Genomic DNA, 27566 nt, shown 5'->3' with positions numbered 1-27566 from the left:
AAAATCTCAAAATTTTTGCGAAATTTTCAGTGGGAGGCGGAGACCAGATCGAGGGAGAGAGGTGAGGAAGTGGCGCCCTCCGACGACGAGGGCGGCACTGACAACAGATCACAGAGAGAGACAGAGGAAGAGAGAGAAGAAATCTGGGAGGGAGAAGAGATCGGGGAGGGAGAGGAGGAATGACGAAGAGGGAGGAGAGATAAGGAGGAATAGGGAGGAAGATGCGCCTGGAAGCTCCTATAGTCATGTCTTCGTGATAGCTGGTGGACTGGGTGGAGAGAGAAATAAGAGGGAAGAAGAGATAGTCACGTGAGGAAAAGAAAAAAAAAAGAAAAAAGAGAAAAAAAAAGTTTAAGGTTGATTGGTAATTTGGTATTACTTAAAAATGGGTTTAGGCCAAAATCTCCTAAAATCCAAATAATTCACCAAAATTAATTTCGAGGTCCGAAAAACGTTCTGTAAAATCTCGTGAGCTCCTCTCGATAAATCTTTTTTTTTCTACAACTTCATTTATTGCCTACTAAAATTCCTCAGAAAAATTCTAATATCTTCAAATTAACAAGATAATTATCAATAAATCACTATTTACTCCAAAATAAATTATAAACCAACTTTCCGGAATCTCACAATCTATTTTGATTGTGTTTGGTTATTTGGTTAAGGGGTTTAAAAATAACAATACATGTCATTTTCTTATTTGTCCACATATGTTTTAAGAACAATTGGATTCATAATTATTAAATATTCCTTAAAAAAAGGTCATTTTTATGTAATTGTTAATTAGTGAACCATTTTTATTTAACAGTATTTGCCTCCAACACGCATTATATTTATGTTATTGAATACTTTTTTAATTCATGATTTAATATTGTAATATAAATAAATTTGAGGTGTTATATATATAATTATTAATTGCTGACCCATTTTTTTAACAGTATTTGTCTCTAACGCGCATTATATTCATCTTATATCATATGAAACCTACTATATAATTTGGTTTTTTCAATGTTTTTTATCAATGTAGTAGATAATATGTTAAATAAACATATGGTCAAGTTTTATTCAAAATTTTCGTATTTTAATAACAATTTTCGTCATTTTTGTCTAATTTTGTCGAAATCAAAATTTCCGTGAAAATTTCCTCAAAACCAAAATTTTACTCCTTGATTGTAGTGTACACAGTTGTATTATTATTGTATATACAAGTTAATAATCAACTAAGCAGGTGGAAGCAGCTAATTGATTTGACCAATAATTAGAATCGAATGCTAAGAGAGTTGCAGTTGACCATGAAAGGGATATTCACTTATTAAACCGTCTAACAAAATTGCAAATAAATAAAAAATAAAAAATAAAAAATAAGTTAGTAAAATATTTGATCGGCATATTTAAAAGTACAAAGATAAAAGTAAAAGTTGACCCAACCTACATGAATCAAAAGTGAAATTTAACCTTTTAATAATAATAAAAAAAAAGGTTAATTTTTATAATTTGAATGTGTGGTATAAATTAACAACTTTTTCTATTATCAATAGCTAGTGTTCATAAAATTTGAACTCATAACCTTCTCTCAACATGTTGAGGGAGAGATTTGGTGTTACCACTAAATCAAGTGGTCACTGAGATCTAAATTAATAATTTGATAATATAACATACCCAATTTACAATATTATTTCTCAATTAAATGAAAAGGTCTCAAGTTCGAACTTCCTCCATACAAAAGAAAAAACACAAAAATCTATACTTTCTTTAAAAAAGTATAAAAAAATAAAAATAAAAATCTACAATTTCTTAAAAGAAGTATCTTTGTCAACCTCAAACGAATATAAAATCATCTTTACTCTCATTACTTTAGTCAATTTCAATAATAAATTTAAATAAATTAAGAGTAATACAATTATTTTATTTGGTTAGACGGATCATTTAGTAATTACATTAGTCCACTTTCAATCTATGGCTCTACGCACTATTCAACATCTTTTGTTTCTATGTAACCTCTATCACATTCCGAGGGAAACTTTTACATGTTTTGTTTTAAATTTATTTAAGGGAAGGAGAGATCAAACTTGGGTGCAAAGTGGGCAATTCTACAGTCCTTTCAACTGGGCTATCCAACAGCTGTATAACCTATATATTTCACACACATCGTCTTTGTATAACCTACTTTCTATAAATTAATTAAGAGAGACGATTTTCGCACTTTTTATTTCTCCACTTGTACTCTTGTTTTTTTCTTATATATTTCTTTTATAAGTTTTTATTATTTAAAGTCTAAAATTTACCTTTATACATTATTTTCTTAACATTTAATACTTTATCTTTTTTACAAAATGTATTTATGTTCACGGTCTCTTTCTCTCATCTAGATCCCAACCCAATCTATTGACTCGCTATTGGGACAATATACATAATTTAGCTCATTATATATCAAATAAAAAATAGGTGAAATCCAGTAGCAATTGATCATAGCAAATAACATAATTATATATATATTCTTTTAGATGCTAGAATAATAGTTAAATCCAGAAAGTAAATACAGGTAAGACCTAATTATCCCTATATTTCACTTAAAGGGCTTAACTTGTCTTAAAGTACCTTGAAAAATATTCTACTCAAGATCCTTAGGGTGATTGCTGTTGTTACATAGCTGGGATTTGGGTTGTGGTAGTTTTCACTATTTTAAAAGCCTAGAATCTTGCTTGCATGTTAGATACTAATTCCATCGACCAAATTGATAAAATTCAAGATGCCATGCCCCAAAACCTTGACATGTGACATCGGCACATGCTTTAAAGTTCTCGAGATTACAACACTTAATCGACAAAGCATTGTAAACCCAAGTTCCTTAAAATACGTTAAGCCCTTTTATTTTAAAATGGGTTGGTTCAAATTTTTAATGACAGCGAAAAATTTAACACGCTTAATTTAAATGTTTATTTTGAGCAACCAACCCCACTCATCATCTCTAATGTTTAAAGTAACCTTGAGCACATTTTATAAAGTCTATTAGTTTAAAACACACAACCCTGAATAAAGTTTTTGGCGCATTTGGAAAGGAAATAAAAAGAATTAAGGAATTATTATAATCCCATGAGAAAACAAGGAAATAGTAGACTATTGAACCAGAATGATTTATATAACTCGAAATGATTTAATAAAATAAAAGCTAAAATAGTGATTAAAAATGAAGGTTCCCAATAGAACGTTCACAGAGTTGACGAGCTTGATATAGAGGTGCCCACTCGACCTCAATCCACTTCCTAGTGTCCACATGCAAAGTACTTGTAAAATTCATATAGGGGTGAACATTACATATGTTCATCGCCCAACAGGGGCTACCCCGGCTAGGTTAGAAAAAACGTTACGCAAATAGTTACTATGTATAGTAAGCTCAACATAAAACAATTTAAAACAATGCACATCACAAATCCTCTTAACTTTATTCACAAAATGAATTAGTGGCATGCTCATACATCCACTTAACAACATTAGGAGCTCCAGATACATACCTGGCGACCGGCCAGAATGCCAACTACCCTTACCTAATAACGAAATCTTCGGTAAGAAAGCTAGCGAGAATGTCCACTTTATTGGCTATATCACTTAGACTAGGCCTCCCCTTATGTCAATCAACCTAGTTGTTGAGTGGTCAAATTACATCATTTTTACATACTAACTCTCGAACTTAGAGTGCAAGAACTCGACGTTTTCGTGTCTTTTGTGTTGTTTTAGTGGTTTTTATGTTAAATGAAGCGAAGATGGAAAAAGAAGCATAACGGGGCAATTTGGAGCTAAAAATGATAAAAATGGAAAAAAGGAATCTTAAGGAAATCTTCTTGAAGAATTTGAAATCTGGAATGAATCTTTGGAGAATCTTGGACGGAATCTTTGGGGAAATCTTTTTGGTTAGGTTGACTTTTAGTTAAAAGTCAAAGTCAATAGACAACCATGCCACCTCATCAAGTCACATGGACCTCATATGAAAGCCATGGACCATGGGCCATGCGCAAGCTACCTAGTCCTAGAAGGAAGATCTTGGAAGATTCTGTCAAAGATTACAAGGAAATCAAATCTCACAAGGAAAGTGAAACTCTGGAAAATGGAACAGCAAGTTCAACAAAAATCTTGTACTTCTCCATATTGAAATAGATGGCACACCATATATCATTGGAAAGGTACGAATGTTAGCTTCACAAAGAATTTTACGGATCTTGATTTTAAGATGCCTAGCTCAAGATATGGCCGTTTTAATAGAGGTAGCGCAACAGTTCCGAGATCAGAAAATATGTGACGCCCTAAACAGCCCAAGGCACCTCAGCCCAAGTCGCAAGCCCAACAAGGGGAAACCCTAGTGATGCCATCCAAGCCTTCTCTTGTGCAGCAAGGAAAATCTCTTTCCTTGATTCTTAAGGACTCTCCACCTCCTCACTTTTATATAAACCCTCAGTCTCCCAAAAATCAAGGGACTACTCTTTACATTGTTATATAGGGTTTTATTTTCAGAATTTTAGAAGAGAGAGAGAGAGAGAGGATTTCGACATTGAGAGGAAGAAGGAGAGCTTGTCGCAAGTCCTAGCTAACCCTAGCCTTGAGCCTCTTTGATTGTGGTCTTTCTCTTGCTTCCTTCTTTGTGCCGAAATTCTTTATTTGTTTTTAATGTTTTCTCTTATTTTTCTTATTTCAATTGTTTAGTTTAGTTTGTTGACAATTGATTGATATTTTCATTATAATCTAGTAGCTTATTCTCTGAATTTGTTTATTATGATTAGTTTGTTGATTATTCTTGCATGTTGAGATGAAAATTGAAGTTTCAATTATGTGATTAACTGGGAGTCTAGCTATCAGTCTTCTAGTTATTGGTTTGATGTGTGCATGTAACAAAATTCTATTACCTCTTAAACTTGTCATGCTAGGTTGTATGATTCCTTTGATTGGCCACTTTAGGGAAATTGCATTTACTTTAAATTATGAAATTAAACAAACTCAAAAGGATGATAATTTTAATTGGTAACAAGAGGGTAACCTAAGAACCTATCCATGATAATTAGAATTCATAGAAGTTCATATAGCTCGATAATCAAGATACTCTATGCTCTATATATTTGACGTTCCCTAAGAACAATAATAACTCTTGCATGGTTAACAGTCCTAAGTCTAATCAAATTCTAGGAAACATGTGTAGTTAACTAATTAGAGTAAGCCTAGGAAACTCTTAGTTATGTCATAGAGGAACTATTGCTAGAAGATAATAAGAGGAATTATTGCTAAAAGATAATAATCAAAACTTTTAGTAGTCAAACTTTGTTATATTGTGTTTAAATTGATTGCTAGTAAGGTTTGTGAAGGGGATTACATGATTGAAAAGGATTTTGGATTCTCAATATTGCAAGATAATCGTATGTGTGTGTGTTAATTTGGTGGTGTGCGTGAGCTTCAAAACCTACAACCCTCTGCCATATGTGTGTGTTAGTGAGTTCTAGTTGATAAGTAGAATTGGTTTGTTGTGTATTTAACCATTCCTCGTGAGATCGACTTTGTATTTTAATCTTGTGCTATTAATGCGATTTGTGCACTTGCGAGTATTCTTGGAGCCGAAACATGTTTTAATTGATTGATTTAATTTTGCTCTAACAAAACAATAAGAAGGTTTTGGTGCCATTACTAGGAAATGGTGCTAAATATCATCGAATTAGTTTTACTTATCACTAGAATTAGGTTAGAGTAGTTGTTTTTGTTTATTTTTGCTTTTTAGGTTTTAATAATGCCGATTTCTATTTAAGTTTCTTTTCTACTTATTGGATGTGTTGTTTGTGTTAGATACTTGTTTATGAGTTCCATCTTGAAAGAAGGTACAAGGAAGCCCTAGCATAAGCTCTTGAAGCATTAAAGAAGCGTCTGAAAAGTTTGTCAATTCTTATTTCATTTGAGTGCAGTTTTGAAGGAGAAGAGATGAGTAATAACAATAAGAACAATGCCAACCTGTGCCATCCTTTGTGCCACTACTCATCTCCATTCCTGTTCACGCAATCCTCATTGGTCTATGTGCATCTTAATGCCGATAAGTCTAGTTTGGTGGACAAGATTGAACAAATTTCTCAAAGCACTACCTCTCTTGTTCAAAGAGAGGAAGGTGTTAGAGAGCATGGTCATAGTGTAATCTTGTCCTCCAAACTAGAATTATCGGCATTGAGATGCCCATAGGGCAGAAAATTGTTATTCTCATTAACTTTTTGCCCATTGTTATTGCTCTACCTAAAAGCAGGATTGTTCCTCCAATCAGGATTATAGGTATTCGAAAAAGAATCATTCAGCCCTCTTTGGAAGCTTCCAACTTGATTGACTTGCTCTATTGAACTCTCTTGATCTCGCACACCCAGATTCTCTTGAGCAAGAGTCAAACTTTGCACCATACCCTTGATTTCGGAAATCTACTTCTCAATAGCACTAGGCACGGTTGTAAATTCATACATACCCTTCTTTGGTGCTCCTCTTGCACGATTGAAGTTCCATTGTTAAGAATTTAAAGCAAGAAACTCAAACAACGTCTTTGCTTCATCATTAGTCTTCACTTCAATCAAGAGCGGCATCCACCATAGATTGGTCTCTTTCCAATAATCCCTAATAGAAGCAACTCATCAAATACCAAGGCTCCAAATTATGATGTGGACAAACATTCAACAACTCATTGAAGCGATCCCAAGTCTCATGAACGGTTCCTCAGCCTTTTGCACAAATCCTATAATCTCCTTCCTTATTTCATTGGTCTTGGCTGCGGGAAAGAACTTCTTCAAGAACTTGCTAGACAAATCATCCCAAGTAGTGATTGATGCACTAGGAAGAGAAAACAGCCACTTCTTGGCCTTATCCTTCAATGAGAATGGGAAAAACCAGTGATGGTATTGATTCTCATCACACCTTGATGCTTGGCGGTCTTACATACTCCAGAAAATTCCTTCAAATGGTGAATAGGATCCTTACCATTCAGCCTATGGAAACTCGACAACAAATAGATTGTACCACTCTTGATTTCAAAGTCGTTTGCCACGAGGGCATAGCTAATACATGAGGGTTGCATGGATAGGAATGGAGATGAGTAGTGGCTCAAAGGATGGCACAGGTTGGTATTGTTCTCATTGTTATTACTCATCTCTTCTCCTTCAAAACTGCACTCGAATGAAATAAGAATTGACGAACTTTTCAGACGCTTCTTTAATTCTTCAAAAGCTTGTGCTAGGGCTTCCTTGTGCCTTCTTTCAAGATCGGAACTCATAAACAAGTATCTACCACAAAAAACACATCCAATAAGTAGAAAAGAAACTTAAATAGAGATTGGCATTATTAAAACCAAAAAAGCAAAAATAAACAAAAACAACTACTCTAACCTAATTCTAGTGATCGGTAAAACCACTTCAATGATATTTAGCACCATTCCCCAGCAACGGCGCAAAAAACTTATTGTTGTTTTCTTAAAGAAAAATTAAATCAATCAATTAAAACATATTTCGGCTCTAAGTATATTCGTAAGTGCACGAATCATATTAATAACAAAGGATATAAGTACGAGGTCGATCTCACGAGGAATGACTAAATATACAACAAACCAATTCTACGTATCAACTAGAACTCACTAACACACACATAGCAAGGGGTTGTAGGTTTTGATGCTCACGCACACCACCAAATTAATACACACACACACACATACAATTATCTTGCAATGTTGAGAATCCAAAATCCATTTCAATCATATAATCCCTGATAAGACGAATATTATACTATATGTATATACCTCTTTCACTTAGTTTTTGTGCCATTTTGTTAGCAGATTTTAAGTGTTTTTGATACTTTTTCACATTTTCTGTCTCAGGAGCAGCATAATGGCATTTGATGAAAATATATGCAAACAGAGGAATTTTTGAGTAAAGTTGGTTGGAGATGAAAGAACACATCTTGAAGTTCATTGTATGATTTTTGTAGATTTTTCCACCCAGCCAATTGATACAGTTTTTCAAGCGAAGTCAGCCCAAATTCCAGACTGGACAGATTGGACCTCCGAAGCTTGCGGGTGAAGAAAGTCCACTCTAAAAAGCATTATTGAAAGAAACTTCCTTCTTGACTTTGGAAGCTGACGTCCATACCTTTCTAACGCCATCTTATTCGTCCAATTCTAAGATGATTTGGTCATCCAACGATCAAAGACGGTGCACTGCTGTGATTTCCAACCAAGAATAGGAAAGTTTAAATTAGTAATTTATTATTTTAAGTTTCCCTCACCGCCAAGGACTGCTTGGACGGTCTTGAGGTCCCTTTGAAGTAAGGATTCTGTTTTCAAAAACCTATAAGAGGGATGCCATAGTGAAAAGGAAAAGGGGGGGAGAGACGAAGGGAAAAAAGAAATTCTGGGAACTGCGTGCAACAGGGGACATTCAGCCTCTGTATTTTCTGTCAAGGGTGTCTTTACTTTCTTATGTTTATTTTTGTTTAATATGACTATGCAGAACTAATTCCTTTGCTAGGGTGAGGCCGTGAGCCTTAACATGAATACGTAGAGTTTTCTTTCGGTTGCTTAAGTGTGGTCCATGTTTACTTTGATATTTTCACTCACTAAGTTTATACTACCTTTGTGTCTTGATGATTGATCATCATTAGGGTGTTTAGAAAAGTAATTTGATGCAATTTTGAATGAATGTCACATTAAAATTGGCCACAGCTTCTTGTGATTGAGAATTGTAATTCCTCTTAAGGTGAATGTCACTCTCTTAAGGATTGCATGGGTTATCAAAAAGTTTTCACAGAGTTTAATGAATCACTCATGTTAAAATTTGATCTAAATGTCATGGACGAATTGCATATTGTGGTATACGTTTTAGCTTGAATGTCAATCCCCTATCACAAACCTTACTAGCAATCAATTTGAACACAATATAACAAAGTTTGACTACTAAAATTTTTGATTATTATCTTTAAGCAATAGTTTTTCTATGACATAACTAAGAACTTCCTAGGCTTATCCTAATTAGTTAATTACACATGTTTCCTAGAGCTTGATTATACTTAGGACTATTAACCATGCAAGAGTCATTATTGTTCTTGGGGAATGTCAAACACATATAGCATAGAGTTTCTTGATTATCAATCTATATGAACTTCTATGAATTCTAATTATCATGGATAGGTTCTTAGGTTACCCACTTGTTATCAATTAAAATTATCATCCTTTTGAATTTGTTTAATTTCATAACTTAAACTAGATGCAATTTCCCTAAGGTGGCTAATCAAAGGAATCATACAACCTAGCATGACAATTTTAAGAGGTAATAAAAATTTTGTTACATGCAAACATCAAACCAATAACTAGACTCTCGGTTAATCACATAATTGAAACTTCAATTTTCATCTCAACATGCAAGAATAATCAACTAACTAATCATAATAAACAAATTCAGAGAATAAGCTACTAGATTATAATGAAAATCTAAATCCATTGCCAACAAACTAAACAAAACAAAACAATTGAAATAAGAAAAATAAGAGAAAACATTAAAAACAAACAAAGAATTTCGGCACAAAGAAGGGAGCAAGAGAGAGACCACAATCAAAGAGGCTCAAGGCTAAGGTTAGCTAGGACTTGCGACAAGCTCTCTCTTCTTCCTCTCAATGTCGAAATCCTCTCTCTCTCTCTTCTAAAATTCTGAAAATAAAACCCTATATAACAATGTAAAGAGTAGTCCCTTGATTTATGGGAGACTGAGGGTTTATATAGAAGTAAGGAGGTGGAGAGTCCTTAAGAATCAAGGAAAGAGATTTTCCTTGCTGCACAAGAGAAGGCTTGGGTGGCATCACTAGGTTTTCCCCTTGTTGGGCTTGCGACTTGGGTTGAGGTGCCTTGGACTGTTTTGGGCGTCACATATTTTCTGGTCTCGGAACTGTTGTATTGCCTCTATTAAAACGGCCATATCTTGAGCTAGGCATCTCAGAATCAAGATCCGTAAAATTCTCTGCGAAGCTAACATCCGTACATTTCCAATGATATATGGGTGCCATCTATTTCGATCTGGAGAAGTACAAGATTGCTTTTGAACTTGCTGTTCCATTTTTCAGGGTTTCACTTTCCTTGTGAGATTTGATTTCCTTGGTGCATGGCTCTCATATGAGGTCCATGTGACTTAATGAGGTGGCATGGTTGTCTATTAACTTTGACTTTTAACCAAAAGTCAACCTGACCAAAAAGATTCTGTCCAAGATTTTCCAAAGATTTCTTCTAGATTCTAGATTCTTCAAGAAGATTTCCTCAAGATTTTTTTTTTCTATTTTTAACATTCTTTAGCTCCAAATTGCCCCATTATGCTTCTTTTTCCATTTTCGCTTCATTTAACATATAAACCACTAAAAGAACACAAAAGACACGAAAACGTCGAGTTCTTGCACTCTAAGTTTGAACTCTAAGTTTGAGAGTTAGTATGTAAAAATGATGTAATTTGAGCACTCAACACTAGTCAGTCCTTATAACCCCTCTAAAGATTTAGGAAATTGAAACCCTAGGTCATGGAATGTGACCCTTCACCCTCAGGTCATTTCAAGAGATATCACGATAGCTCAAGCAGATATCTTATTATCACAAAGTGACACAATCATCCTAACAAAAAACAGATGCAGATTTGTCATGCAACATATTTACTTATTTCATACACACTGAAAAACCACTAGCCAAAGCATGGGCATGTGCGCCCCCTACCTAGCATCCAAAGCTTAGCCTAATCCCACATGCTAATTCGATCAATCCTTAAGTTGTCCATACAACACCATCATCATCCATCTATGTGATTGATCCAAAACCCTAATTCTCGATAACAAACTGACCAAGTCCCATAATAAGTCCAAATTAATTAATTTCAAGTCCCACAACAATTTATGTAAACGAAATGGAGTGAAACCTTACCTTAACGGAAATCATTCCTTAATCGACACAACTTTAATTCATCTTTCACTTATCGAATCGACCTCAAACGTTGTTTCTCTAAAATAAAAAATATTCTCAATATTAATCCAACTCTAAAATTATTATAAGTAATATAAATAAAAAGAATGGAATCAAACCCTCATCGAGAAATACCTAAATCACATCACTGATTCGGTTCCAAGTTCGATGACCGATCAACCTCATAATGGAGCTTTTCAAACATTCTCAAACTTCTAATCACCAAAAACAATCAAACTAATTCAAATCTAGTCCACACAATCAACACAAGTATAGTAAAATACACAAAAATGATTTATACCTTGCTCACGTGCAATAATCTCTGTGACTCGGTTTAGGGTCTCGGTAACCGGTCAACTTCAAATCAAGAATTTTTGGGTACACGCAACTTGTCCAACATTACCAATAATTTAGAAACGGACCAAACAACAATTTAGTAGCAACAAAAAGGAAGAAGAGCTGAAATATATGGTAGTGTTCGCTGGTAACAGTTGCTGCCAAAATAATTTCAATACCAAAACAGCAGCTAATTCGAGTGTTCTAAGCTCAAATATCATATCACAAGTGTGAAATATGTTGAAAGAGGACATAAATCAAGTTAAGGAAGCCTAAATCAGCCACCACACGCGACGGAGCTCGCAGTGGCCATGGGTTATAGTTTAGGGTTTTTTGTTCTATTCATTTTCGAGCCAATCTGAACCAACTAACATGTAGAGTAGGGAGAGAAGATCAGGATTGATACATGATCAAGATTTATATAATAACTATAAACAAATCACTACTACTCCAAAATAAATTCTAAAAAATTTCAAGGCCTCAAAAAAGATACGTTCTCGAATTGAAATTCTTAAAAATTGGGAAATGACCATTTCGATTGCCGTAGTTTGGTGTTTGTTACAATTTTGTCCTTGTTGTTTCAATTTTTTCAATCAAGTCCTCGTAATATACCTTTTGTTCTAATCAAGGCTAAAATGAAAAGGAAAATTTTTGGAAACATGATTTTAACTTATATGTCAGTTGCAATTCAGGATACCTTCAAATTAACTTAAACGAGGATATAAATTTGTTTTTTGACTCAAATAAGGATAAACCATCAGTTCAATTAAAATGTCCTTCATTCTAATGGTAAAATTGTCATTTCAATTATCATTATAAAATTATAAAATTAAACACTAACAAAAAAAAAAGGGGGGGATGCAGAACTCCTCCCCCATAGCCGACCCTCCCCACCCCCACTCCACCTCATTGCCCCACTTCGGTCGGTGACTCCTCTTGCGCTACGACCTTTTCCCTATTCTCTCTTTCTCTCTCTATTTCTCTCTCTACCTGGCGCCAAGGAGTAAAATTTCGGTTTCGAGGAAATTTTCGATGGAAATTTCGACGGAAATTTTCGCGGAAATTTCGATTAAAATTTCGATTTCGATAAAATTAGACAAAAACGACGGAAATTGCTATCAAAATACGGAAATTTTGAATGAAACTTGACCATATGTTTATTTAACATATTATCTACTACATTGATAAAAAATATTGAAGAAATCAAATTATATAGTAGGTTTCATATGATATAAGGTGAATATAATGTGCGCTGGAGGCAAATACTGTTAAATAAAAATAGTTCATTAATTACTAATTACATAAAAATGACCTCTTTTTAAGGGATATTTAATCATTTTGAATCCAATTGTCCTTAAAACATATGTGGACAAATAAGAAAATGACATGTATTGTAATTTTCTAAACCACTTAATCTAATAACCAAAAACAATCTAAATAGATTGTGAGATCCCAAAAAGTTGGTTTATAATTTATTTTGAAGTAAATAGTGATTTATTGATAATTATCTTGTTAATTCGGAGATATTAGAATTTTTATGAGGAATTTTGGAAGGAAATAAATGAATTTGAAGTAGTAGAAAAATAAAATTTATTAAGACGAGCTCACGAGATTTTACAGAACGTTTTTCGAACCTTGAAGTTAATTTTGGTAAATTATTTGAATTTTAAGTGATTTTGGCAAGTCATTGAGGAACAATAAAAATTAGAAAAGACTCAGTCTTGATTTTCGTCTTGTTGGAAAAGTCTCGGGTCAACGAGCGCATAGACGTAAATAAAACATGTTTTTTTTTCTTTCCTTTTCTTTTCTTTTTCTTTTTCTTTCTTTTCTTTTCTTTTCTTTCCTTTTCTTTTTTTTCTTTCCTTCTTCCTTTTTTTTCTTTCCTTCTTCCTTTTCACCCGTGACTGCAGACTTACCTTTCTATTCTCCTCCCTCACTCACGCAGACCAACTTCTCTCCCTCCCCCCTCACTCCTCCCTCCTCCCTCCTCCGTCCTCTCTCCCTAATCTCTTCTCTCTCTTCTCTCTCCTCTCTCTCCCTCCCTCTCCCTCCCCCTCCCCTCCCCGATCTCCTTCTCTTTTCTCTCCTCCCTCTCCCTCCCCTCCCCGATCTCCTTTTCCCCGGATCTCCTCTCCCTCCGGCGACGGCGACCTCCTCTTCCCGATCTCTTCTCTTCCTCCGGCGACGGCGGCCCTCTCTCCCTCCGATCTCTGCCTCCCTTCGATTTATACGCGAAATTTCGACGAAATTTCGGTGAAATTTAACCAAAATGTGCTTGGGGCATTTTCGAAATTTCGGGCGAAATTTAAGCGAAATTTCGGCGAAATTTTTACGAAAAATAACGGATATGTGATAAAATTTCGGGATCCCTAAAAAACGAAAATTTCGCCGAAATTTCGGCGAAATTTTTGAAATTTCATTTCTTGCCTGGCGCCAAAGCGGTGGACCCAAGGGTGACAACGGCGTTCGAGCCCAATAGAAAGAAAGAGTGAGAGAGAGAATGAGAAAGATAGAGAGACAGAGAGAGAAAAAAGAGAGAGTGAGACATAGAAAGAGAGATAAGGGGAAGAGGAATCGCCAGAAAGGGGGTGGGGGGGTCGTCAGCTGGGGTGGCGGGAGGGATTCTGCATCCTCCTTTTTCTTTTAGTTTTATGTTTTTAATTTTTTTATAACTATTTTTTGTAGTGAAGAAATGACAATTTTGTCCCTAAAAATTGATCACGTAATTAATTTTTTACGGAACTTGTAACAGATTTGAGTCAAAAGAGAAATTTAAGTCCTAATTTGGATCAAAATGAAAGTCGTACCATGAATTGTGATTGTCTATAAGTTGGAGTCCTATTGCTAAAAATTTCACAAATTAAATTTTTTATCATATTCAGAAGGTGAAATCTTTGCTTTTATCAATACGAAAGTGCAACGATACAAATTTATGACCATTTAGCTCTTAAAGTCTCAAATGCTAACTTACACGTGGTTTTAACATTAAATTTCTGTCTAAAGTTTGATAAATTTTAATTTTGAATTTGACTATAACAAAATCTAAACTACAAGGATTTTATTGAAAAAATTAAAAAACTCTAGACAAAATTAAAACAATGGCAAAACTATAGGGCCAACAATGGTCATTTTTCATTAAAAATTATTGGGATAAAATTAACACACTTTAAACTATAAAAACCTAATTTATAAAACTTGACCCAAATAATAAGTTTCAAAAATTCTTTGGGGTTAGCCCAAGTGGTGAGAGTGGATGAAATAAGATTTAGGATTAGGTTAGATTTAGAGTTCGATTTCCTTCAATGTAACAAAAAATAGTATATATATATATATATATATGAGGAGTGCTCTAAAACTAACTGGTTAGTAAATTAATACGAAACTAATCATACTTTTGGGACAACCACATAACTAATCTCATAATCCGAACCATCAATTATTTAAGTCATACTTCAAAGATCATCATTACAAAAAATCAACTAAATTGAAAATCATTTAGTCATCTAATTGAGTTCAAATAAATAGACGATCAGTGTTTTTGATAAAAGTATATAAATAGTTGTTGTTATAATTAATGACTAAATGACTTTCGATTTTGAAGATTTTTTACAATGATGATCTTTGAAGTATGACCTAAAAAATAAACAATTCGAATTTTGAAATTACATTATGCGGTGTGCCTAACATGATAGTTAGTTTTGTATTAACTTATTAAACAGTTAATTTTAGAGCATTTTTGTATATATATATATATATATATATATATATATATATATATATATATATATATATATATATATATCCTCATATTTTTCTTTTGTAACGTAAAAGTTGGTCAAAGGATACTGTCCAAAAAAGAAATAAAAAAAAGAGCAAAGAATAAGAATCTCGCAACCTCCCAATAATTGTATTTTTTTTTTTTTTAATCCAAATCCATTTGGAGTTGACTCGTATTCATAGTCACTAAGTCAGAGGACTCAACACCAAGTTCCGCGAAACTCACCTCTTCCATGGGAGATGAAGCCATAGCCTGCTCTGCTGTACCCACTATATTTCTCTCTCTGTATTCAACCCTCACACCCACACACACACTCAGTCAATCAATCCATTTCTTCTTCAACACGTTTCTCACCGAAACCCCCCTCTTTTACCAGACACACCCACTCTTTTTCTATCTCTAAACATCACCAGAAAACCCCTCAATTCTCTCTCTCTCTCTCTCTCTCTCTTCATCGATCGATCGATTACTCGATCTCCATGGAGAAAACTCTGCAGGCCGTTCTCGCGGCCACCGGCAGCTTCTTCGTCATAACCATAATCTTCGCCGTCGTCTACATACTCTGCAAAGGCACCAAGCGCAAATCCCGTCCCCGCCATCGTACCCGGGCCATCCGCAACCCGAACCCGAACCCGAATCTCACCTCCATCACCGTCGACGAGAGCGCGTCCTTCGACCCCTCTCTCAAGGTCTCCATGGACGAGGTCGTCAAGGCCACCAAGAACTTCAACAAAGATCTCGTCGTCGGCGATGGCGGCTTCGGCCTCGTCTACAAGGCTCAGCTCTCCGACGGCCTCAAGGTCGCCATCAAGCAGCTCGATCCCAATGCCTTCCAAGGGTTTCGGGAGTTTCAGGCCGAGATGGAGACCCTAGGTAAGCTCCGACACCCAAATATCGTTAAGATTCTCGGATACTGCGTCTCGGGCGCGGATCGGATATTGATTTATGAGTATATGGAGCGGGGCAATCTGGACCGTTGGCTTCATGACTCGTCATCATCCGACGGTGATGGTGGTGACTCAACGTCCGGGTTCAGATTACCGCTACCTTGGAAAACGAGGAATAAGATCGTTAGGGGTGTGGCTAATGGGCTGGCTTATTTGCATGGGCTGGAGAAGCCCATTATTCATAGGGATATAAAGGCTAGTAATGTGCTGTTGGACTCGGAGTTTGAGGCCCATATTGCTGATTTTGGGCTGGCTAGGAGGATCGACGCTTCGTGCTCACACGTGTCCACGCAATCTGCGGGCACCATGGGGTACATGCCGCCGGAGTACAAAGAAGGGTTCACGGTGGCCACCGTGAAGGCAGATGTGTATAGTTTTGGGGTTTTGATGTTGGAGATTGCGACCGGGAGACGGCCCAATTTGCCCACCAAGTTTGATGGCAAAGAGATGGGCGTGGTGGAATGGGCCAGAAAAATGGTGGCCCAAAATCGCCAATTTGAAATGGTGGATTCTAGTGTTTCCAAGGAGGATTTGGTTGAAGCGAATGTTAAGGAGTATTTTAACATTGCTTGCTTATGTGCTTATGAAATTTCAAGAGAAAGACCCCCAATGAGAGAGGTCATTGAACTTTTAAATCGACTTTCAACGTGAAATGAATGCATTTTTAGTGAGTCATGTTGTTTATAGTGTTTATGGATGATGAATAAAATTTGTTTTTGAGTGTTCATGTATGAAATCATTAAAAGGATGTAAATGGGATATAGAGCCAATTAAACAAGGAAATGACAGAAGTAGGAGGATAAGTTAAAGTGTCACTCTTATTTAGTAGGACTATTATTAGAGGCACTTTTTGTGTAATTGTCACATTATCACTTTTCACCAAAGAGTTTTGTAATTGAGTTAATCAAAAGGGATATTTTCTCTTCTGATGTTTTGCAGGGATATTCGATAAAATGAAAATGGATGATTGTAATAAGTTTTTGGGTTAGTCAAAGTAGTGAAGGTGGGCAAAGTCTCGATTAGAATTAGAATAGGTCCAAAAGTCTTCAATTTCTTCCAATGTAATTAAAAATAATAATGATTTGTTTGTTTTCAGCCAAGGTTGGCCGGCCGGAAGCAACACTTTAATCCGTTTAAGTGTAAGTGCAGGGCGTGCCACCGTCAAGCCAAATTTTGGCTTGATCGGAATGAAAATCTGATTATTTGAGTGATTGTTCCTAAAAATTGATTCTATCAAATAGTTGTACGACCAAGCTGGGAACCGTTCTCGGCCTAGGTTATTTTCAAGTCTTGAAGACAAGGCTCTTATAAGTGTAGTCGGATTCGGAGTTTGAATCACGAGTAGGTCTCCTAAGAATTAAGTGATCGAATTCATGCACAAAGTGATGTAATTATCCAAACAAAATAAAGAAGCTATGAATGAAAAAATATATATATATATATAATGAAATTCAATGCGATCTTTACTAACTAAGTTGATTTCAAGATTCAATGCAACAATGAATATAACAGGCATTTAGATTGAAAGTGAATGAAGGAAAAGTGCATTAAACTTGAAATAATAACAATTGAGTTTGCATGAAAAATAAGAACGAAAACCAAATTGATTCCAAAACCTAGCTAGTAAACTTGAAAACAAGAGCTATTAAGAACCTAAAAGCACTTCGAATGAAAGCAACAAAGAAAAATAGAAAACAAGAGAACTTGGGTGTTTCTTGAGAGCATGTAGGTGTTTGTTGAATGCTGAGTGTGTGTGTGATGTTGAGTGTCTGAGTTTTTCTTTTTTCTCTCTCGAATGCATAAATTTATAAGATCTGTTGACTGTTACTAATCAACAATCTGGATATGTTGACGGTTGGTGTTTAAATTTTTTTTTAATTGCACCAGCTGTTGTGCGCGCTGGTGACGTAGCTTCATTTGGACGCTCCAAAAAATAAAAAAATGATAAAAAAAAATAAAAAATAAAATCTGAAAAAAATGCCAAAAAATCACAAAAAATGTGTAACGGCTAGTTTTTTGTCGTTCGTTAGTGTGGTTTACTTTGTATGTTTGTTGTCGTTCGTATTATGAAATAAAATGAATTATGTTGTGTTTACCATTTTTATGCATTTCAAACATTAAAAAAATACCAAATAACTTGAAAGACCGTTGATAGAGAGAAAATATAAAATTTATAAATCCAAATATATTCAATATTGATCTTCTCTTTAAAATAAAACCAATGGTATAATTTTTATAAATATTAAGTTATAAATTATAACTTAACAATTAAATAATCTCAATTACACTTAATTTAATTAGGTACATAGATATGACTGTCAACTATGATTCTCAGCACCACTACAGTTTCAGCACATATGACATCACTATTAACACTTTTCAGGCCACTTATGACTCTCACGTATAACTATCACTCTCAGTATTATTTAGATCACAAAATCACATTTTAGGTCACTTATGACTCTCAAATGACTATCACATTCATTCAACCACTGTGGATGATCTAAAAGTCGGTGAGAGTAACATTACTTCAGTGTAGTGGGAAAGATATATATAAACTGACTCAAAAAGCAATAGATATTTTTATTACTTCTTACCAAGGTATTAAATTTCGTTTTTTTAGGGTGCCGAAATTGAAACATATGTTTAATAATTTTTCGGGAAGATTTCGCCGAAATTTTCGAAATTTTTGAAATTTTGGCGAAATTTACCAAAATTTATCGAAATTTTCATATTTTCTCCAACTTCAGAAATTCACCAAAAATAGCTCGAGACTCCAAATAATTCACCGAAAAATTCTACGGACTCGTATTGATGAGTACTAATTTCTTATAACCTCAAAATAGTCAAATTACTTTCAAAAAAATTATGAAAAATCCTACTCTTATAATTTAATTCTGAAAAAAATAATAATCGCCAAATTCTTAAATTTTCATTTTCTAAAATTCATTTCCACACAACTAAGCTCTAGAACCACAACCAAAGGTCTAAGTTAGTTAAAATAAATTTAAAGAAATTTCTAATTCCTTTAAACAAATTTTAAAAATTTAAGTAACAAAATTACCATAAGCCAAAATTTGGGTTATTACACTTAGTAAAGATAAAGCTTGGTTAGGTGAGAGGCACGGGAAAAAAGGAAGGAAAGATTAAAAAAAAAAAAAAAAAAAGACTGAAGAGAGAGGCGTGGGTTAAAAAAGTAAGGAAGAAAAAAAAAAAAAGAGAAAAAATGAGGGGGGGGGGGGGGTTTGGGGCCTTTGGGCAATTTGAAAGAAAAAAAAAAGGTTTGAGATTTTGTTTAGTTATTTTGAACCTTAAACTTTAATACATTATTATATAAAAAAATAATTAAAAATATCTTAAAGGGCCTAAAACCTAATATCCTAAAGAATATAGAGTATATAGGGTTTAATGTATAGATTATAGAGTATAAAGAGTATTAGGGTATCTAGAGTATTAGGGTTTATATTTTAGTGTATAATTAAATTATACAGTATAAAGAATATACTAATTTTATTTATTCATTATACTAATTTATTTAACAATATATATTTGCTTCAGCGTGCATTATATTCACCTTATATCATATGAAATCTACTATATAATTTGATTTCTTCAATATTTTTTATCAATTTAGTAGATAATATGTGAAATAAACATATGGTAAAGTTTCATATTTTAATAAAAATTTCCATCATTTCTTTTAATTTCTGTCGAAATTTAAAAATTTTTGAAATTTTCATCGAAATTTTCATCGAAATTTTATTTCTTGCTTATTACTTGACCAACTACTGGATGTTGGCATTGTCGTGGCCAACGTATGTACAGTGTATGTTGACCATTTGGGTGGATAATAGAAACTATCAAAAAATGAAGTAGAAAAAAAAAAAAAAAAACTAAAGAGTAACACTGACTATTGACTTAACCGACACCTCATAAAGAGAGAGTTGAGCTATGAACCACACTCTTTCTCTCTCGCAATTTCCTTGTTATTTCTTCCCACAAGCTTCTTCTTCATTACCTCTCTGATTAGTTTCTGTCGATAAATACACCATCTCTCACGCTCTCTTGTTTATAATTGCCTTTCGCTTTCTCTTCCTCTTCTCTCTTTCTATGCTTTGCATCATTTTCATTGTTCCTTGAGCATGTCGTCTCAGTTTTCCATGGCCAATCTCCAATCTGCAACCGATAACTTCTCCCCGGATATGATCATCGGAGGATGTTCGGAAAGGGGACTGATCTACAAGGCCCAGCTCTCCAATGGCCTCACAGTCGCCATCAAAACGTTCCCTTGCAATGAAGTCCTTGGGTCGTCTAGGCAATTTCGGGCTGAAGCTGAAACGCTTGGCAAGCTTCGACACCCAAATATCATAAAGCTTTGTGGGTATCAAGCATCCGGCTCAGGTGCGGTTCTTGTTTACGAGTTTATAGAGGGAAGAGATCTTTATAGTTGGCTCTATTTCAACTTAAGCGAATTGACTTTGCGATGGGTGACTAGGCTTAAGATTGTTAAAGGCGTGGCTAATGGGCTCTCATATTTGCATGGGCTGGACAGTCCTATAATTCATAGGGACATTACGTCAAAAAATGTGCTATTAGACTCGGACTTTGAGGCTCATATTGGTCAGTTTGGGCTCTCTAGGAGTATTGACCCTGGGTATTCACATGTGTCCACAATAGCTGCCGGTAGTATGGGGTACATGCCGCCGGAGTACCTAGAAGGGTTAACGTTGGCCACCGTAAAGGCGGATGTGTATAGTTTTGGGATTTTGATGTTGGAAATTGCTACCGGGAGACAACCCAATGTCCGCATCAAGTTTGATGGCGAAGAGATGGGCTTGGTGGAATGGACCACCACAATGGTGCTCCTAAATCGCCAAATGGAAATGCTGGATTCAAGAATTTCAAAGGGGAATTTGGTTGTAGGGAAAGTGAAAAGGTATTTTAACATTGCTTGCTTATGTGCTTTTAAGATTCCAAGAGAAAGGCCCCCAATGAGAGAGGTCATTGAACTCTTAAATCAAATTTCGGCTTGAAATTGATGTGCACCCTTTTGTGAGTAATGTTAGTGATTTGGTTCAAGCCAATTAATGTAAAGGACTATTTTAGGGTTGCTTTCTTATGTGTTACTGGCCTTATGATATTTTCAACAGGAAGGCCCCAATAAGAGAGGTTATTGAACCGTTAAATCAAATTTCGGCATGAAATAGGTGCACTTAATATGTTGTTAACCACCAAATAATTGATAGCAGATTTTTAACTACCAAATTTTAAGCGTTTAAACGTTCGTCCACACTCAGAATACTTTTCAAGAACACTATAACTCACACGTGTATTACGCTCTTGACCTCGTTTTTTCTCTACACTCAAATGCTTCAAATTGCTTCTTTGTTACTTGATTGCACCTAACCTATAGCATGTTTAGAGGAAAATCCTAAGTATATATTGGTATGAAAACAAGTTAACAACAAATGATCGAGAGAGATCATTGAACTTGTCAATCGAACTTCAACGTGAAATTAGTTTTTTTTTGTTAGTTATATCATTTATAAGTATTTATTATATAGATCATTTATTGATCATTGATAAGTTCGGAAGTTTGAATACTCACCCAATAAGTTTTAATAGAGTTATGATTGTATGTGAATCCCACAAACTGTCACTGACTCACTGTGTGATAGTCGAAAGACTCAAAACTTAATTCCTTATTATTTGTTAATTTTTGAATTTCATTTTGGGTTACAATGTAATCTCTCGACTTTAAAGGCTTAAAACTTATAGTTTTAAACTATTATAAATCTTAAATCGTCATAGATTTTAATGTGACTGAATGAGACTAACAGAAATATATGATTACTGAATCGTCATAACTATATAATAAAATAAATCAAATAAAAAATATTCATTGTAATTAGACCTAGCAAGAATGGAAACTAATCCTTTAGTTCGAAATGCATGTAGTACGTACTTGTCGAACAGTTGAACGGAAGGAATCGTTTTACCTTTACGTATTTTTTGGAAATTTCGGGGACTAAATTGTTTTAAGGAGGGTAGAATGTGAGATCTTGTAAATTCTTAAAATAATTTTTCGAGTTTTAATTGAGAAAAAAAAAATTTCAAAAATTATTCTTATTATTTGTTTCTTTATAAAATAAAAAATGTAAATTTTCCGAAATATTTATTTTAAACAATTACATTTTAAGGAACCATTTAAGATTTGTCTTGCAACTTATGGTTTGTAAGGTCAAAATTAGTTTTTGACATAAATCAAACCGGTTTGTCTCGATCGAGACATGATATATAATTTTTTCTTTGGCATCCAAAAAAAAAAACCAACTAAAAGAGTACGTAACGACTATTGACTTAACCGACACTTCATAAAAAGAGAGTTGGGCTATGAACCAAACTCTCTCTCTCTCTCTCTTAATTTCCTTGTTATTTTTCACAAGCTTCTTCTTCGTTTCCTTGTTATAAGTGGTCAAAATTAGACAAAAAGACAAAAATGCTTCTATCACGTCACCAATTAATTTTCCAAGAACACTCATCTCACACAAGTATTACGCTCTTCCCTATAGCTAAGAAATTCCTAAGCATAGTACATAATGGCTTCTCAAGACAATATTAATGCATTGTACATACTTGAAGCAACAATGCATTGTACGCGGCAGCTAGCTACAAGACAATAATGCATTAATCGTCTTCGTTTCTCTTCCAATTACAAGACAAGACCAAATTAAGATCGATCACTACAATTACTTTATATGTAGCTTAACCGACACCACTTAAAGAGAGACTTGAGCTTCTTCCACAGGAGTACAGGACCGCAAGCTTCTTCTTCGATATTGACTATTGAACCAAATTCTCTTTCTCTCTCTCTCTCTCTGTCTTGCAATTTCCTTGTTATTTCTTTCCACAAGCTTCTTCTTCGTTACCTCTCTGATCAGTTTCTGTCAATAAATACACCTTCTCTCACTCTCGATCTCTTGTTTATAATTGCCTTTCGCTTTCTCTTCCTCTTCTCGCTTTCTAAGCTTTGTCATCATTTTCAATATATATTGTTCCTTCAGCATGCGGTCTTAGTTTTCCATGGCCAATCTCCAATCTGCAACCAATAACTTCTCCCCATACATGATCATCAGAGGTGGGGGAAACGGACTGGTCTACAAGGCTCAACTCTCCAATGGTCTCACAGTCGCCATCAAGACGTTCCATTGCGATCTAATCCTTGAATCGCCTAGGCAATTTCGGGTTGAAGCCGAAACACTTGGCAAGCTTCGACACCCAATTATCGTAAAGCTTTTGGGGTATCAAGCATCCGGCTCATTTACGGTTCTTGTTTACGAGTTTGTAGAGAGAAGAGATCTTTATTGTTGGCTGTATGGCGACTTAAGTGAATTGAATTTGCCATGGGTGACGAGGCTTAAGATTGTTAAAGGTGTGGCTAATGGAGTCTCATATTTGCATGGGCTGGACAGTCCTATAATTCATAGGGACATTAAGTCAAAAAATGTGCTATTAGACTCCGACTTTGAGGCCCATATTTGTGAGTTTGGGCTCTCTAGGAGTATTGACTTCGGGCATTCACATGTGTCAACAATAGCTGCCGGTAGTATGGGGTACATACCGCCGGAGTACCTAAAAGGTTAACGGTGGCCACTGTAAAGGCAGATGTGTATAGTTTTGGGATTTTGATGTTGGAAATTGCTACCGGGAGCCTGCCCAATTTTCGCATCGAGTTTGATGGCAAAGAGATGGGCTTGGTGGAATGGACCACCATAATGGTGCTCCTAAATCGCCAAATGCAAATATTGGATCCAAGAATTTCAAAGGAGAATTTGGTTAAAGGGAATGTAAAAAAGTATTTTAACATTGCTTGCTTATGTGCTTTTAAGATTCAAAGAGTAAGGCCCCCAGTGAGAGAGGTCATTGAACTCTTAAATCGAATTTCGGCTTGAAATTGGTGTGCACCCTTTTGTGGGTAATGTTAGTGATTTGGTTCAAGCCAATGTAAAAGGACTATTTTAGGGTTGCTTTCTTATGTGTTACCTTATGATATTTTCAACCGGAAGGCCCCAATAAGAGAAGTTATTGAACCGTTAAATAAAATTTTGGCGTTAAATAAGTGCACTCTATATGAGTAATATATGTTGTTAACCACCAAATAATTGATAGTAGATTTTTTTTTACTACCAAATTTTACGTTTCTACATGTACATCCACACTTAGAATATATACTTCTCAAGAACACTATATCTCACATGCTTACTTTGATACTTGATTGCACCTACCTATAGCATGTTTAGAGGAAAATCCTAAGTATTGGTATGAAAACAACAATGCATTGTAAGCGTTAACTACGAGACATGACCAAAGCATAGGTATGAACACAATAATACATTGTCTTCCTTTCTCTTCCAATTACGGCACTTGCAAGACAAGACCAAAGACTGGTCATAGTGCAGCTTTCCTATATGTAGCTTAGTCCACCACAATTACTTAATACACATTGCAAAAGTAAAAACTTGGTACAACATTATTACTTTATGGGTCCACAGGTCCACCTTATAGTGCACAAGATTTTTATCAACCCCAAACGAGAGAGATCATTGAACTTATCAATCAAATTTCAACGTGAAAGTAGTTTTTTTTTTTTTTTTTTTTGTTAGTTATATCATTTATAAGTGTTTATTATATAGACCATTTATCGATCATTGATAAGTTTGGAAGTTTGAATACTCACCCAATAAGTTTTAATAGAATTGTGACTGTATGTGAATCCCACGAACTGTCACTGTGTGATAGTCGAAAGACTCGAAACTTAATTCCTTGATATTTGTTAATGTTTGAATTTCATTTTGGGTTACAATGTAATCTCTTGACTTTTAAAGGCTTAAAACTTATAGTTTTAAACTATTATAAATCTTAAATCTTCATAGATTTTAATGTGAATGAATGAGACTATCAGAAATATGTGATTACTAAGTCGTCATAACTATATAATAAAATAAATCAAATAAAAAATATTAATTGTTCGAACTTTGGGCTAGGCCTTTGAACACTAATAAATAAATTATGTCCTTAACTTGTGACCCAAAATGAATTGTTTCTCGATCATTTACTTCATATACATCTAGATTTAAGAAAATGTTGCCTTTCAAATTAGTGAAGTTATTTCATTGTAATTAGACCTAGCAAGAACGGAAACTAATCCTTTAGTTCGAAATATAGTACTTGTCGAACAGTTGAACAAAAAGAATCGTTCTGCCATTACATATTTCTTGGAAATTTTAAGGACGAAATTCTTTTAAGAGGGGTAGAATGTGAGATCCTGGAAATTGTTAAAATAATTTTTCAAGTTTTAATTGAGAAAAAAAAAATTTCAAAATTATTCTTATTATTTGTTTCTTTTATAAAACGAAAAATGGAAATTTTCAGAAATATTTATTTTAAACAATTACATTTTAAGGAACAATTTAAGATTTGACTTTTATTTGACCAAAATAAAAGTTTTAGTTTTTAAACAAAATTTCAGTTACGACGTGATAGTTAAAGTGGTATCTATGTAGGATTTGAACCTACGAATTAAAAAATGGAAAGGAAGTTGATAAAATTTGTTTAAAGTTATTTTTCAACATCTCCAACGTCAAAAGTATCTTGGAATTATTGGGCACGTTGTCTATTGGGTCAGCAAGTCAATGTAAAAACTCTTAGTCAACAACCATTCCCAAACTCTTTTTCTTGCAATTTCCTTGTAGTTTCTTTCCGAATTAATTACACTTACACTCCTTGAGGTTTATCATCTTTTCACATACATCCTCTGAGTTTCAATAATTACACATACACCTCATGAGGTTTTAAAACTGTTACATATAACCTCCTATAGTGAGACGAAAATGATGAAAAATTATGTAAAAAAGCATGCTAAGAGATTAAATAACCTAATAAGATTATTCAAGGTAAAATGTCCAACTTGAATACAAATATTTTCTTTTTTATTTATTTATTTATTTTTTGTAGGGGGTTATATGTAACAGTTTTAAAACCTCAGGGAGTGTATATATAATTATTGAAATCTCATGCAGTGTATGTGGAAACATGATAAACCTCATAGGTGTAAGTGTAAGTGTAATTAACTCATTTGTTTCCACAAGCTTCTTTTTGGTTACCTTTCTGAGTCTCAGTCAACAAACATTCCTTTTTCTCAATCTTGTTTATAATTTCCTCCTCTCTTTCTCTCCACAAGCCGACAAGCTTCTTCAATTTGTTACCTAAGCTTTTAACCATTCCTAAACTCTTTTTCTTGCAATTTCCTTGTAGTTTCTTTCCAGAAGCTTCGTTTTGGTTACCTTTCTGAGTCTCGATCAGTCAACAAACATTCCTTTTTCTCACTTAATCTTGTTTATAATTTCCTCCTCTCTTTCTCTCCACAAGCCGACAAGCTTCTTCAATTTGTTACCTAAGCTTTGCATCATTTTATTCTTCCTTGAACATGTCGTCTCACTTCTCCATGACCCAGCTCCTATCTGCCACCAACAATTTCGCCACAGACATGATCATTGGGTTTGGGAGCTTGGGGCTCGTCTACAAGGCCCAGCTCTCCAATGGTCTCACCGTTGCCATAAAAAAGCCTTGCTCTAATGTGTTCCTTGATTCTCGACAATTTCGGGCTGAAGCCGAAACACTTGGCAAGCTTCGCCACCCAAATATCGTCAAGCTTTTGGGGTATCAGGCGTCCGGCTCAGTCACTCTTCTTGTTTACCAGTTCTTAGAGAAAGGTGATCTTTATAGTTGGCTGCATCACGACTCAAGGAACTCGTTTTTTTTATGGGTAACCAGGCTTAAGATTCTTAGAGGTGTGGCTAATGGACTCGCATATTTGCATGGGTTGAAAAACCCTATTATTCATAGGGACGTTACGGCTAGTAATGTGTTATTGGACTCGGATTTTGAGGCACATATTTCCGATTTTGGATTGGCAAGGACGATTGATGCCTCACAGTCACACGTGTCCACACAATCCGCAGGTACCATGGGATACATGCCGCCGGAGTACAAAGAAGGGTTCACCAAGGCCACTGTGAAAGTGGATGTGTATAGCTTTGGGGTTTTGATGTTGGAGGTTGCTACCGGGAGACAGCCCATTTTGCCCATCATGTTTGATGGCAAAGCGATGGACTTGGTGGAATGGGCTAAAAAAATGAAGTCACACAATAGGCATATGGAAATGATTGATCGGAAAATTTCAAGAGAGAAATTGGTTATTAAATCCAATGTCAAGGAGTACTTTAAGATCGCTTTATTGTGTACTAGTGAGATTTCAAGAGATAGACCTACAATGAGCAATGTTGTCCAAATGCTGAATGAAATTCTCATATGATCTAGATGGGCTAGGCAATTGGAAATTCCAAATGTAGTTGTTTCTATTTTTGTATTGATTCAATGATTACATCTATGCATTTGAAATCAATGTACAAGAGCATCTGATCTAATCTAATGAGTATTGTTATGGATAATTGATATATAAATCATT

The 27566-nt window shown here is 34.7% G+C and overlaps 2 protein-coding genes, 1 non-coding gene and 2 pseudogenes across 3 annotated transcripts; all 5 read left to right on the top strand.

The window, feature by feature from the left end:
- Window positions 1-6652: 6652 nt before the first annotated feature.
- On the top strand, window positions 6653-6758 carry LOC147277579 (small nucleolar RNA R71). The gene has a single exon (XR_015124128.1). It is a non-coding gene; the product is annotated as a small nucleolar RNA R71 (small nucleolar RNA).
- Window positions 6759-15276: 8518 nt separating this feature from the next.
- On the top strand, window positions 15277-16965 carry LOC147277578 (phytosulfokine receptor 1-like). Its single transcript, XM_086254168.1, has one exon. The coding sequence runs from the start codon at window positions 15572-15574 to the stop codon at window positions 16688-16690; it is 1119 nt and encodes a 372-aa protein (XP_086110294.1). The 5' UTR covers window positions 15277-15571; the 3' UTR covers window positions 16691-16965.
- Window positions 16966-19922: 2957 nt separating this feature from the next.
- On the top strand, window positions 19923-21156 carry LOC147277577 (putative receptor-like protein kinase At2g42960). The gene has a single exon (XM_086254819.1). The coding sequence runs from the start codon at window positions 20182-20184 to the stop codon at window positions 21070-21072; it is 891 nt and encodes a 296-aa protein (XP_086110945.1). The 5' UTR covers window positions 19923-20181; the 3' UTR covers window positions 21073-21156.
- Window positions 21157-22932: 1776 nt separating this feature from the next.
- Window positions 22933-24067, top strand: LOC147277576 (putative receptor-like protein kinase At2g42960 pseudogene; annotated as a pseudogene).
- A 2458-nt stretch (window positions 24068-26525) lies between these two features.
- On the top strand, window positions 26526-27413 carry LOC147277575 (putative receptor-like protein kinase At2g42960 pseudogene; annotated as a pseudogene).
- Window positions 27414-27566: the final 153 nt, after the last annotated feature.

Source organism: Dryas octopetala, chromosome 8 (assembly GCF_963921425.1).
Source record: "Dryas octopetala chromosome 8, drDryOcto1.1, whole genome shotgun sequence".
Classification (NCBI taxonomy): Eukaryota; Viridiplantae; Streptophyta; class Magnoliopsida; order Rosales; family Rosaceae; genus Dryas; species Dryas octopetala.
Note: the sequence above shows the minus strand (reverse complement) of the source record. Positions and strands in the feature narration are given on the sequence as shown.

Coding starts and splice junctions, on each gene's coding strand:
- LOC147277577 (XM_086254819.1), top strand. CDS start 20,182: ATGTCGTCTCAGTTTTCCATGGCCAATCTCCAATCTGCAACCGATAAC.
- LOC147277578 (XM_086254168.1), top strand. CDS start 15,572: ATGGAGAAAACTCTGCAGGCCGTTCTCGCGGCCACCGGCAGCTTCTTC.